This window comes from Odocoileus virginianus, unplaced genomic scaffold (assembly GCF_023699985.2).
Source record: "Odocoileus virginianus isolate 20LAN1187 ecotype Illinois unplaced genomic scaffold, Ovbor_1.2 Unplaced_Scaffold_2, whole genome shotgun sequence".
Classification (NCBI taxonomy): domain Eukaryota; kingdom Metazoa; phylum Chordata; class Mammalia; order Artiodactyla; family Cervidae; genus Odocoileus; species Odocoileus virginianus.
Window position 1 is genome coordinate 5,639,157 of NW_027224264.1, and position 15,597 is coordinate 5,654,753.

Genomic DNA, 15,597 nt, shown 5'->3' on the forward strand with positions numbered 1-15,597 from the left:
TAGAACGGTGCAGTATCTACTAAAATATTTTTTAAATATTTTCATTTAGCACTTTGAAAATTACCTAAAACTTAATTTCAAGAGATTCTTACACCAATATAAAGCTAGAATTAATTTATAACACTACACAAACTGTAATCCGTGAGTTAAAGCTATCATTTCATATGAAATGCACCACCATAAGGAGTTTATGTCTGAGTGCTCAAAGTTAAAATGCAAAGCTAAGATTTTCACTGAGTAATGTGACATACATATATCACCGTGGACAGAAAATAATGTAAAAAAAAGAATCAAATTACATGGAAGATTAAGCATCAATAAAAAGACCTGCTTTATAAGAAGTCTGAAGAATGGCATGATCTAATCAATAAAATATTCTGATTAGTATATGATTTCATTAAAAATTAACTATAATATGTAGTGTATATAAACTTAATTTTAAAAATTTATTTGGAAGGATTTTAAAAATCTCTTATAAAGGTATCATTATGAATATCAATTTTTACTTAAGTTATATGAAAATACCAGTGAGAAGCTTTCTTATCTAAATATCTGGACAAATTAGCATTTACTATACATCAATCCTTAATATTTTAATACTAAAATTTTCAGAGATTTGTGAATATTTTTAAAAATAAAATTTCAAAAAGTTTTACCTTCATGTGATATTTCAAAGGATCCAAAAGATTGAACTGAACATTGCACTTCGGACAGGCTCTTACAAAAAATGGTCCAGTTTTATTGGGAGTTGGTGAGGTTTGTGCACCTAAAATAAAGGAGTTTTATGACTCAAATTCTTCTTTTTTAACCTTAAATCCAACCAGTAACAGCAGTTTTAAAATTCATAATAATTTGATATTTATGTATAAATAATACAGCTTCTTTTTTATGCTCTCTATTTACCTTTTGACAACATGACACAGGAAGGAGGAGAAATTAAAGACAATGAAGCACAAGGATTTATTTCAGAAACATGTTCGCTGGTCTTTGGCTTTTTTGGATTAACAGTGTTTACTTTAGAAATATCAGAATGTTTTATTTTAGACAGAGTTTCATCTAGACCTACAATGATTAAAATAGTGGGAAAGGTATTTGAAGGTGCTTTAGCATAGAATACTGCTTACAAATGCTACTAAAATGGCCTTATACTTAAAATTAAGTAAGAATACTTTGGAAATAAAGGTAATAAAACTGAACTATGATATCATACAACTGAAAATAAAGAATGATCAAAATTTGTATGATCAACAGGTAGAAACTGCACAACAGTCATTATGGATAACACAGTTTGAAAAATTCATGTGATGTATTCTAATCTAAAAACATAGAGAAACTCCTTAAGATACTTGGAAAAAGTCCCAAGATATCTAATGGAAAACTGAGTTGATTCTTTTCCCACTTAACAATCTGATGGGTAGTTTACACTATATAATTCCTACGGGCAAAGTAGAATCAACTAATCTCGAATATCTTGAATGTCAATACCTCACTTATTCATATGAAAAGGTTTGGAGTTAGTATGATAGCTTTCAAACTATGTTTCCCTGAGCCTAATGGTTCCATTTTAGGGAATACAGTGGGCACAGATAGAGACATTGTCCTTGTATTTTTTTAAATTATATTTTTACATAAAATTTTTGTTTGAATAGAGATTTCATTGCTAAGAATAGCTTTGAGTTTGAAAACCATAACCTTAAAGGTTAAAGAATTATGCGATTGAGGGTATTTGCAAAAGTGGGGCTATTTAGGCTGTAACCAGATCCAGAAAAAGTGCCTTTTGAAAATAACACATAATTGGGCTTTCCAGATGGAGCAATAGTAAAGAATTCGCCTGTCAATGCAGGAGACACAGGTTCAATCTTTGGTTGGGGAAGATCCCCTGGAGTAGGAAATGGCAACTCACTCCAGTATTCTTGCCTGGAAAATTCCACGGACAGAGGAGCCTGGCGGGCTACAGTCCATGGGGTCACAAAGAGTCCAACATGACAGAGCGCACACACACATACTTTGTGATAAAGATTCTAAACCTGCATGTAACTCAATGCTTCCAACTCTACACTAATAAGAGAAACAGAATAGATAATATGCCAGAAAGAGAGTATTGCAACAGTGGGTTCCTCTGTCAAAGCTGCATTTCATTCTTTCAAATAACACAGAAATGCTTCTTTCCCATCTTCAAACATGTGATTACTGATAGTTTTATTGCAGGTACTTAGAACTAATTTCTGTGTAATCACACTAGCATTCTTCTCAGATCCTCAGGTTAACTGAACAACCAATGGGCGCTGCTATTTGGACTTGGCAACCAGTTATCCAACAGGCTGTTTTATATATAATAATTTTTACAGCATGCATAAATCGCCAAAATAAATAAGATCACTCTGAGCTCAAGTTTTAAATTCTGATTCAACGTATCTCTGTTGGCTTTGGCTTGTGCTGTTCACTATCTTCAACAGAATCAATAAAAATACTATTCTCCTTCTTCAAAATCAAGTTCAAATCCAGCCCTCTCCAAGAACTTATGGTCATCCTAGACAGGGGTCCATTAAGCATGATTCTGAACATATAGTACATATTATCATAATTATCATTCCAAGGCAGAAGACAGATGGGTTCCAGGCTAGGGATTTATAACTGACCCCCTGTTCACACTTGCTGGGGTGAGAAGAAGATGAGCTCCAGGCTGGACATTCATTACTAGCCCTTGTTTACCGTTCCTAAAGCAAGAGACAAACAGGCTCTGGGACCACATATTTATAACTGGACTCCTATCTATACTTTGAAATCTGGACTCCTATCTATGCTTTGAAATCTAAACCATGATATAAAAACCAGCAACAGGAATTGGGTAAATAACCAGACACTGGGCATTTTTATGGCAGGGACAGAGTGGACTAAACCCTGTTAAAAGATCAGGAGGTCATATATTTCCCATCCTCCGGGCAAGGGAGACATCTCACACGTACAGAAAGGCTCCTTGGGGGTCAAAAAGGAGAGGGCACCACCCCAGAGTATGTGATGCTAAGGGCCTCTGGGCCAGAATCCATCTTGGGAAAAAGTTGCTAATGTATGTTGAGGAGGGCCCTAGGATAGGTCAGGTGTGGAAAAAGAAACCAGAAAATTGGCTAAAGGTAAACAAAGACCCAGAAGAACTGACCTATATAAATGATTTAACCTCCTCTTTACTGCACTCCTCCTTACGGGGACACCCACACTCTTTCTCTCTGGGTGTGCATCTCTGCCTTGCTTCCATCTCAACTAAACAAACAGTTTATCTATGTGCTCTCTGACTTGTTGCTGTGCTGTCTCTAATAATAAACTTCCTACCTGCATATTTTTGCCTCTGTGATAACTGCAGTTTTCACTGGGGGACAAAGATCCAGGGAAAAATAGCTTCTAGCCCTTGCTGGTCTGGTGGCTAGGATTCCTGGTTTTCCATCCAGGCTACCCAGGTTCAGTTCCTGGGCAGGAATTAGATCTCACTTCATGCCACCACTCACTGCTGCCTCATGAGTAAATTCTAACAATGTTTATTGTCTTTTAAAGCTTTAATGCATTTCTCACTTTTCACTTACCTGAGCCTCAAAAAAGCCCCGAGATAAGGAGAGCAAGAATCAAAATTATATAGCTAAATGGTTGATTTCAGGTCTGGAGAATGAATGCATTACATGAGAAAATAAAAATATCTATTTTAATAATATGAGAGAATTAAGGTGTAAAGATATTGGTTAGGTGACTTAATAAAGGCTGCAAAAACAGGGGATCAAGCCTCTTTCTAATCAACTATAACCCATTTACCATCAAGGCAAAATTTCACTCTTGCAGTATGATAACTTAGTGAGAGTAGAAGCTTTAAGAATTCAGATTTTTTTTCCTATGATTAAAGACTATGGTGCTTCATAAAATCAAAATTCAGACATCTATTTCATCTCCTTATTTATTTTGGTTCTTGGATATTTTACTAACTAGATAAGTGATGCCTACATAAGTGAATATCAAACCGAGTCTTGTCAAGGGAAAATATTTTTGGCACACATATTACTATAAATTCTATTTTGATTTGGTAAATACATACTAATTTGTTTGTAAACAATGTAAACAGTCACAAAAATTTCTGTGTACTTTTCTTCACTTAGTGATATACATTTAATTTGCTAACATAGAAACAATAACTGCTTTGATAATAGGGAATTTTTCAACTAGATAAAACTTCTTCATGGTATACTACTGTATAAATCAAAGAACTGTAATTCTTCTTTAACTGAAATCAACTATAACCATGTGCTTTTTCTCACACTAATGGTCTTCCAAGTAATCAATTTAAAAAAAAAATTACAGTATTAGGGTACCAGGGACTTCCTTGACTCACAGAAATTATTGAATTTTTCAGTGCATGGCTGGCTCCAAGTGACAAAGTGCTCAAAGAATATATATTAGCCAATTTAATAAAAAGAAATAAAATATTCTATCATGAAATATGATTTTATAGAAAATCACTCAAGAAAGGTATTCAGGAACAATTAGTGTCCCTAATTTGCATGCATATATGCTCATCAGACACTCTGTGACTCTATGGACTGCAGCCCGCCAGGCTCCTTTGTCCATGGGATTCTCCAGGCAAGAATACTGGAGTGGGTTGCCATTTCCTCCTCCAGGGGATCTTCCTGACCCAGAAAGAGAACCCGTGGCTCTGAACCTGTGTTCAGAGACCCTGAACCCATGTCTCTTGTGTCTCCTGCATTGCAGGAAGATTCTTTACCCACTGAGCCACCTGAGAAGCCCTAGATTTCATTTTACAATATGTGAAAAATGTAACATGAAGATATAGGCTTAAAAATAGAAATTCACTGCATATGTATATTCATCAAGTATCTTTTTTACTATGCTTGGAAAAAGTGCCAAAACCAAACCTTCCGTAGAAACTGTTGATCCATCTTGAGACAGTGATATTGTACTCTGGCTCAAGCAGAATGTCTCTGAAGACTCATCTGACTCAACATGTGATGAATTCTTTGCAAAATCCTGCAATAAGTTATAATTATTTTTTTGACAAAGTTTTATAAACGTAAATTTAACTGTACATCAATACTGTAAATATACACCTAACGATTCAATTACTAATAAGTTATAAAACAAAGATAATTATTACCTGCTGTCAAAATTAGCATCTACTGAGTAAAAAGTACAAGAGAACTCTCTGGATTATATTTGTAATTTTTCTGAAAGTTAAGTTAGTTTTAGATAAACCGTTAAAATGAAAAAATAATAATATTACTAGCAAAGTAAAGGTTATATATTGGTACAACTTTTCTGCAAGAAAATTTTGGCAGTTATCTACTGAGGGCTTTATAAGAGTTTATATCCTTTGAGCCAATCATTCTAAATATTTCAATTCCAAGCATTTATATATGCTAAGAAAATGAAAATATTTAGTGGAAAATTATTTATAATTGCAAAAATTGAAAACCTGTATGTCCAACAATGGTGGAATGGTCACATCAATTAAATAAACTATCATGCAATATTATGATTTTCAGAAATAGCCAATGACAAAAAGAAATGCTTCCAATATAAAGTTTGGTGGGAAAAAAGGTACAGATACGTGTATTTAAAATATAGTCCTGATTAACAGACTCTATATATCATACTAACCATCCATAGAAAACAAAATTCTCTTGTTTCTTCTAAACCTCCCCCTGCCCAACACCAAACCCCAAACATATTATTACCTTTATCATGGGAATATAAGGATCTTGCTTGAGTGCTTTGTGCTTACAAGTTGAGAGACAATCAGGTATTAAGAATTTTATTTTGCTACTAAGTTTTCTGTTGACAAAGACTGACTGTTAAGAAGTTATGGAGACATATCGAAGTTACACAAACCATTCATTCCTAGAATTTGAGGCATAACACTCAGATTTCTGCATTTCAGCCTTAATACCTATTATATAAAATCAATAATAGCCATATTACTTAATTGTAACCAAGCACAATCTTACTCCAAGGTATTTTCCCCAAATATTTGGAGAAATATGGAAAACATTCACCAGCAACTCCACAAACAGTTCTTAAACAAAAGTTCTTCCAAAGTTCATGCTTTAAGTCCTTTTCTAGGTGATAATTCTGGTCAATTAACCACCATCATTTCAGAGAGCAGACATGTTCTTAAACCAACAAATAACTTGTTAAAATAATTCTCCAGTTGGGATTTTTTAACATCTCATAAAGCAGTTCAGAAAGATACCAAATACATCGGTAAGTACAAAAGGTGATGGACTGGGATTCAGAAGACCTGTCTATTTATTTAACTGTGGAACCTTTGCCAAGTCACTTCTGAGATTCAAGTTATTCTTCTGCAACTGAAATAAAAGTCACCAATTGTTGTCTACTTAAAATATACTTGCCTCTTTCACAGTACAGACGGTCCCAGACCTACAATGGTTCAAACCTACAATTTTCCACATTATGATGCTGTGAAAGTGACAAGGATTCAGCAGAAACCGTACTTGGAATTTTGATCTTTTCTCAGGCTAGTGAGATGTGGTTTGATACTGGGCAGTGACAGCAAGCCACAGCTCCCAGTCAGCCACGTGATCATGAAGGCAAACAAACAATATACTTAAAACCATTTTGTTTTTCACTTTCAGTACAGTACTCAAAAAATTACATGAGATATTGAATACATTATTATAACAGGCTTTGTGTCAGATGATTTTGCCCAACTGTAGGCAAATGTAAGTGTTCTGAGCACATTTAACATAGGCTAGGCTTGGTAGGATAAGTGTATTAAATGCATTTTCAACTTGTGATGGGTTTATTAGCATGTAACCCCATCGTAAGTCAAGGAAGATCTGTACTACTAGTATTCTATTAAGCAGTTGTCACAGCAGTACTAATGAAGACCTAAAATGATCTCCCATATTTATATAAATATTTACATTTATTTATACAAATAAATAGGCAAATTAAAGTTAAGTATGGTTAAGTAAGGTTCCCAATACAACCCAGCTTGTTATTGATGAAGCTGGATTTAGAACCCAGGTTAGCCTTATTACAAAGTCTGTGCCTTAAACGATATCACACTTACTTTCTCTCTTAATTTTTTAATGTAGGTAAATATAAAATACTTATTATTTAAAAATTCTTAAAAATAATTAGCTTCCAAAAGCAAAAATAATATATTGAACAGTTTAAAATATATCACATTTACTTTAAAAGGAATAATCATCTCCCTGCCTGCCCCAAAGAGTTACTGAGGTTAAAGACAGTTTTAAAAATTTCAGAGAAAATCCCCTTAACACAGGATTCTCAATTCATTTGAGAATATATGTCATCCCCAACTGTGGCTACATAATCACCTGGAGAGATTATTTTTTTTTAATCTATTATGCCCAGGTCTCACTCCAGACCAACTGACAAAAATCTCTATTTTTAAAAAGCTCCCTAGGATTGGGAACCTGATTAAGGAGCTTTGATTAAACAACTGTGTCCACAGAAACAAAAAATTCTGAGTTTGGATGAGCTCTAGTTTCTTATTCTTCCTCCCTGAGTCCAACAAAGGAATGATTTTCATATAACTGCATTTGTGTTTTTTTTTACAGATTTTCTTGACAAGGACCATTTTAAAAATCTTTATTGAATTTGTTACAATATTGTTTCTGTTTTATGTTTTGGTTTTCTGGCCAGGAGGCATGTGGGATCTTAGCTCCCTGACCAGGGATCAAATCAGCACCCCCTGAATTGGAAGGCAAAGTCTCAACCATTAGGCTGCCAGGGAAGTCCCTAACTGCATTTAAATAATAATGTTTCCTTATTTTTTATGTGTGTGGTTTGTTTTTCCTTCATTTTTCCTCTTTTTTTGGCCTTGTTGTGCAGCTTATGGGATCTTAGTTCCCTGACGAGGGATTGAACCCAGACCACGGCAGTGAAAGCACCAAGTCCTAACCACTGGACTGCCAGAGAATTCCTTGGTTTGCTTTTTCTAAATGCCAAACTGCTTATTATAGCATGAGAAAATTACTGAGTTCATCTGATTCTAGCTAAAATAAAATAATTTTTGCATTTCTTGTAGTCTGCAATCTTTAGGTACACCTATTCTTAAGAACAGTCTGTGGAAGGACTTCCCTGGTGGTTCAGTGATTAAGATATGTCCTTCCAATAAAGGGAGTACGGGTTTGATTCTTGGTCCAGGAGCTAAGATCCCACAAGTCTCTCCCCCAAAACCAAGGCTTTGGCCCAAAATAAAACAGAAATAATTCTGTAACAAATTCAAATGGTCCACATTAAAAAAAAAAAAACAACAGCCTGTGGGTACTTAGAGGATCCAAGTTTGAGATCCAGTGGTCTGGGTAAAGGTTCTTATTTTAGAAATGAAGAAAGTGAGGCTCATAGAGGTTGTGACAATGCTCTACTTAGGAACAAAGACAGAATCAGCATTAGAGTTTCATTCTCAATCCAGGTTCCTTGGAATATTAGTCCAGGGCTCATATTATTACTGATGATAATTTCAGAATGAAGATATTAGCTTTCAAAAAATGTTTTGTTTTTTTTTTGGCTTGAAAGGCCAAATTTAATCATTGGCAAGAATACTATCAGTTTTCTTTCATGAGAGGCAGGTTTTGTGTATTTCTGAGTACTGAAACACTGTGTGTGCCAAAGAGATCTTAAAGGTGGCCTCCATGATTTCCTCCTGATATTTACACTTGTCTAATTTCCCCTTAAGTGTGGGTGGGACCTGTGGTTGCTTCTAACCAAGAGAACTTGGCAAAAGTAACAGGATGTACATGATTACGTTATAAAGCCCATCTTTCCCTTGCTGGCTTTGAGGAAGCAACCAAGTCATGCTAGGAAAGCCTACACAAGAAACTGAGCACAGTCTCCAGTTGACAGCAGCAAGAATTGATGCCTTCAGTCTGACAACCCACAAAGAACTGGATACTGCCAACAACCATGTGAGCCTGGAAGCAGTATTAAATGATACTCCAGCTCTCTCTACCTGAAACACTGATTGCAGCCTGACCCAGCAGAGGATCCAGTTAGGCCATAACCTAACTCCTGACTCACAGAAACCATGAAATAGTAAGTATATATTGCTTTAAGCTGCTAAGTTTGTGGTACTATTGTTATGCAGCAATAAACAACTCCATGGTGCTCTGTCAGTCATCCTTTCAACTAAAAATTGCATTCTATTTTAAATAAACCCACCCAGTTCAGTTTGTGATTCATTCTCACAAGTACTTTTCCTCAAGAGAAACTTCATACTGCAGATATAGAAATGCTTTATGCATACTACCCATTTCATCACACACAATATTTTAAAAAGAAGTGTATTCAAAGGTCAAAAGTTAATAATATTAGAAACAATTTATCACTTCTTCAAGGATATTCTTAAGTGAAAGTGAAATTTTTCTATTGTGAGTGCTTGGTGATCACCAATCCAAAAACTACTAGTATAGCTGGGTACCACTGCCTTGATTCATATTAAGCCACCAGCAGTTTCAGTTCCATTGCCTTTGCACCACTAGCGCAAATGTTGACAGAGGTAAAAAGGGCAAAGGTCTTAGTGTTACTAAGACAATGGTTTTGACCTCACAGGCCCCCTGAAAGACTCTCAGGGAACCCAAGTGGTCTGTGAAATACACCACTGCTCTAAGATAATGCTTCTGTTTTTAAAAGCATATACTTAAATGTACATATGAAAGTAAAAGTGTTAGTTGTTCAGTTGTGTCTGACCCTCTGCAACCCCATGGACTATATTCCACCAGGCTCCTCTGTCCACAGAATTCTCTAGGCAAGAATACTGGAGTGGTTGCCATTTCCTTCTCCAGGGGATCTTTCCAACCCAGGGATGAACTCAGGTCTCCTGCATTGCAGGCAGATTCTTTACTGTCTGAGCCACCAGTATATACTTAAATGTATGTATGGATGTGCATATTTAAAAAACTTTGGGTTAACCTGGATTGAACTCCCAGATCCATCATTACTGGCCATGATGAATCATTTAGACTCTCTGAGCCTCGGTTTCAACTATAAAATGGGGAAAATAACTGTGCTTACCTCAGAGGGAAGTCATAAGAATTAAAACAGATTAAGTTACATATAGCATTTAGAACTAAGACTAACAAATGTTAAATATTACCACTATTGATTATTTCAGTTAAAAGTAATACACCACATTAACAAATTGAAAGATAAAACCATATGATTATCTCAATAGATGCAGAGAAAGCCTTTGACAAAATTCAACATCCATTTATGATAAAAACTCTCCAGAAAGCAGATAGAAGGAACATACCTCAACATAATAAAAGCTACATATGACAAACGCACAGCCAACATTATCCTCAATGGTGAAAAATTGAAAGCATTTCCCCTGAAGTCAGGAACAAGACAAGGGTGCCCACTCTCACCACTACTATTCAACATAGTTCTGGAAGTGTTGGCCACAACAATCAGAGCAGAAAAAGAAATAAAAGGAATCCAGATAGGAAAAGAAGAAGTAAAACTCTCACTGTTTGCAGACGACATGATCCTCTACATAGAAAACCCTAAAGACTCTACCAGAAAATTACTAGAGCTAATCAATGAATATAGTAAAGTTGCAGGATATAAAATTAACACACAGAAATCCCTTGCATTCCTATACACTAACAATGAGAAAGCAGAAAGAGAAATTAAGGAAACAATACCATTCTCCACTGCAACAAATAGAATAAAATACATAGGAGTATATCTACCTAAAGAAACAAAAGATCTATATATAGAAAACTATATAACACTGATGAAAGAAATCAAAGAGGACACAAATAGATGGAAAAATATACTGTGTTCATGGATTGGAAGAATATTGTGAAAATGACCATACTACCCAAAGCAATCTATAGTTTCAATGCAATCCCTATCAAGCTACCAATGGTATTTTTCACAGAACTAGAACAAATAATTTCACAATTTGTATGGAAATACAAAAAACCTCGAATAGCCAAAGCAGTCCTCAGAAAGAAGAATAGAACTGGAGGAATCAATCTGCCTGACTTCAGGCTCTACTACAAAGCCACAGTCATCAAGACAGTATGGGACTGGCACAAAGACAGAAATACAAATCAATGGAACACAATAGAAAGCCCAGAGAAAAATCCACGTACATATGGACACCTTATCTTTGACAAAGGAGGCAAGGATATACAATGGAAAAAAGACAACCTCTTTAACAAGTGGTGCTGGGAAAACTGGTCAACCACTTGTAAAAGAATGAAGCTAGAACACTTTCTAACACCATACACAAAAATAAACTCAAAATGGATTAAAGATCTAAATGTAAGACCAGAAACTATAAAACTCCTAGAGGAGAACATAGGCAAAACACTCTCCGACATAAATCACAGGATCCTCTATGACCCAACTCCCAGAATACTGGAAATAAAAGCAAAAATAAACAAATGGGACCTAATTAAACTTAAAAGCTTTTGCACAGCAAAGAAAACTATAAGCAAGGTGAAAAGACAGCTTTCAGAATGAGAGAAAATAATAGCAAACGAAGCAACAGATAAAGGATTAATCTCAAAAATATACAAGTAACTCCTGCAGCTCAATTCCAGAAAAATAAATGACCCAATCAAAAAATGGGCCAAAGAACTAAACAGACATTTCTCCAAAGAAGACACACAGACGGCTAACAAACACATGAAAAGATGCTCAACATCACTCATTATCAGAGAAATGCAAATCAAAACCTCAATGAGGTACCATTACACGCCAGTCAGGATGGCTGCTATCCAAAAGTCTACAAGCAATAAATGCTGGAGAGGGTGTGGAGAAAAGGGAACCCTCTTACACTGTTGGTGGGAATGCAAACTAGTACAGCCACTATGGAGAACAGTGTGGAGATTCCTTAAAAAACTGGAAATAGAACTGCTATACAACCCAGCAATCCCACTGCTGGGCATACACACAGAGGAAACCAGAACTGAAAGAGACACGTGCACCCCAATGTTCATCGCAGCACTGTTTATAATAGCCAGGACATGGAAGCAACCTAGATGCCCATCAGCAGACGAATGGATAAGAAAGCTATGGTACATATACACAATGGAATATTACTTAGCCATTAAAAAGAATACATTTGAATCAGTTCTAATGAGATGGATGACACTGGAGCCCATTATACAGAGTGAAGTAAGCCAGAAAGATAAACACCAATACAGTATACTAACACATATATATGGAATTTAGAAAGATGGTAATGATAACCCTATATGCAAGACAGAAAAAGAGACACAGATGTATAGAACAGACTTTTGGACTCTGTGGGAGAAGGCGAGGGTGGGATGATTTGAGAGAATAGCACTGAAACATGTATATTATCAAGTGTGAAACAGACTGCCAGTCCAGGTTGGATGCATGAGACAAGTGCTCAGGGCTGGTACACTGGGATGACCCAGAGGGAAGGGGTGGAGAGGGAGGTGGGAGAGGGGTTCAGGATGGAGAACACATGTAAATCCATGGCTGATTCATTTCAATGTATGGCAAAAACCACTACAATACTGTAAAGTAATTAGCCTCCAACTAATAAAAACAAAGAAAAAAATTAAAAACAAAACTATGAAAGTATGTTTTCAAATTAAACAGCAGTAACGACCTTGGAGAAATCTTCCCAATTAAGAATACCCAGTTCAGCTTACTATCTTAAGAATTTTGCCATTATGCAATATTCATTACTGATTATACTTTTTAAATCACTTTTAGACAGCATAGTTTTCAATATTATACCAATTTGAGCATACTATCTGATTTATTGACAGGTTGAATAGTTAGTTCCTGCTGCTATTATTTTGGGTATCAGTTGCACTATCATAAAAATGGTGACATTTTCTGACAGTGATTATGTTTCTACTGGGTTGATAACTAGCTATGATAGTCCACAATTCTAACTGGGTATTATAATATCTAAATGTGTCCCTGTGCTTAATTGTGTAGTTTTAAAAACACTTACAAGTAGAGCCAGGTTCTGAAAGGTATCAGGGCTATGTGAAGATTTAGACTCAGGATGAAATCTAGGAAAGGCAGCCTCTGGACTTGATGTCGAGTCTTCGAGTTCCTCACCTAAAGGCATGAAAGCATCAGCAATACCTGTATTTTAAAATTACACAAGTACTGACTATTTTTATTTTCTTTTTTTTTTCTGACTATTTTTCTACACAACCAATTCTACTGCAATATTTTACTTTAATTTTAAAGTAATACAATAATACTATACCTTGACTGACTGTTTCATTCTTTATTTCCTTTGAAAATGAGCTGGGATTACCCCTGTTCACAGTATCTATGAAAATTGTATTTATTTAAATTTTTTTATTTCAGTGAAAGTATATATTATAATAATAGAAAAACTTCCCCCAAAAAATCTATATATAAGTAATACTTGAAGCATATTGATTTCTTTTAATGGTGACAGGGTTGTATACAAACTTGGGTTACTGTGACCTGAAATCAAGCCCTTTCCCAATCTCCATGTCACATTCACACCCCTAAAAGCCTGAAAGTTTCATCATGGGCAAGCTGATGGATTAACTGTACCACTGCTCTTGACTACTGACAGGAATACCATCATAGACTAAATTGAATCTATAGAGTTTATAAAAGTAGCTCATATCTACTCACTACACCAAAAGTCAATTTGAGCCTAATGTGATCTTCTGGATCAGTCTAAGACTGCTCACTGTTGTATGCATGCGAACCCATAACTTCTAGGTTACTGAGGAATCAAATGAAAATTTGGAATAGAGATTTACCTAAAATTGCTAGTCAAGAGAAGGTACAAAGCAGAAAAAAAATCCCCTAAGACATCAAAAAATTTCCCTTTTGCACTCCTAGTAGAAAATAACTAGATCTCATAAAATAATTGTATAAAGAGTCACACAAAAGTAGGGCTGTTTTACCATATGAAGTGCTCTATGACTAAGCACTATGAAAGTCTTTTAGAAGAAAAATCTGTTCGTTCAAATAAACTGGTATTGTTTTCATTTAGAAATTCAAGATATTTATCCAAGCCATTAAATAATTTTTATAGTACTTTTTGGTGACTGTAGTCCATCAAACACAGTTTTTATTCCCCCTTTTATAGACTCATGTTTCATATGCTAAAATATTTTATGACTCACACACAAGACATTAATAGAATCATTTAAATTCTGGGTTATTTAGAAAAGAAATTTCACCGGGGTCAAATGTCTTTTTGACAGAATCACTACTAATACACATTATTCTAGTTGAGTAATAGTTATCACTAATTGATATATATTTGATGTCAATAAGATGATTTGAATAACTTTTAAATATGGTTAATACTTCAGTATAAAAATCATCACAGTGACTAGGAAACATTACAATAATTTAATATTCTGCTTCTCTATCAGCGGCAAATATATCAACATGCCTACTTCATTGAAGTGGCACTCTACTTAGCATCTCTCAGTTTGCCACAGGAAGTGATACTGAGAATTAAACTAAATTATTCTACCTTTGATAACTGAATAGAAGTGCTATTCCAAGTTTAGAGACAGAGAAACAAGAACTAGGCCTTCAGAAAATTAAAAATCTTTCTCTAAACCACACCAATATGCACAGCCATAGTAAGAAAATATTGGTATGCTGGCTACATTCTTCGGTAAATTCTCCTGGCTTAACAGAGGTAAATATAATGAGAAAGACTGTTTCTTCATTCACCACTGAAACTAAATGTTATTCCTCTGAATTTTACACAATTCTAATTGACCTTTTTGTTGTTGTTTGTTTTAGCATTAGCCACTCAGTTGTGTCCGACTCTGTGGTGACCCCACGGACTCCGTTTGGACTTCCCTGGTGGCTCAGATGGTAAAGCGTCTGCCTACAATGCGGGAGACCCGGGTTCAATCCCTGGTGTCAGGAAGATCTCCTGCAGAAGGAAATGGCAACCCACTCCAGTATTCTTGCCTGGAAAATCCCATGGATGGAGGAACCTGGTAGGCTACAGTCCATGGGGTCGCAAAGAGTCGGACACGACTGAGCAACTTCACTCACTCACTCATAGACTGTATCCCACCAGGCTCCTCTTTCCATGGAATTCTCTGGACAGGAATACTGGAGTAGTGGATTGCCATTCCCTTCTCCAGGGGATCTATCTTCCCAACCCAAGGATCAAACCCACGTTTCCTGCATTGCAGGCAGATTCTTTACTTTCTGAGCCACCAGGGAACTGATTGGACATTTAACAAGTGTCATTAATATCTTCATTTTTACATTATAACAATGTCAAATCTAATTAATAGAAATCCACAAAGGTATCTGACATTCTCCCAGAAAGCCATGAGGATTAAGTGTGCTGACTGCCTGCATCATCCTAGTATACTGGCTGAAAATCAAGTCACTGTATATTCTTCATGAATATAATCAGGACTTGCTGAAAGATGGGTGTGGCCAGAAGCTACTGCTCATGTTGATATACAAACCAGAGCCTTTTTATTTTGTAGACATAAATCAGAAAGACACTAATGAGGCAATTGAATGGGTGTCAGAAACTCCATCAGAGACTAACACAAACTTATTTAGTAGTCTGATGTT

At 35.6% G+C, this 15,597-nt stretch overlaps 1 protein-coding gene across 9 annotated transcripts in view; it reads right to left on the reverse strand.

The window, feature by feature from the left end:
* ZNF280C (zinc finger protein 280C) overlaps positions 1–15,597 on the reverse strand; it is a 61,355-nt gene that overhangs the window by 29,298 nt on the left and 16,460 nt on the right. For all 9 annotated transcript variants that reach the window (XR_011485925.1, XM_020889704.2, XM_020889706.2 and 6 more), the window contains 3 exons: positions 12,992–13,101; positions 4,911–5,022; positions 657–766 (listed from right to left, as the gene is read on the reverse strand). Coding sequence is in view for 8 of the 9 variants with exons in the window: in XM_020889704.2 (XP_020745363.2) it covers positions 657–766; positions 4,911–5,022; positions 12,992–13,101 (332 nt within the window). In the remaining variant the exon portion in view is untranslated. The remainder of the gene's footprint in view (positions 1–656; positions 767–4,910; positions 5,023–12,991; positions 13,102–15,597) is intronic.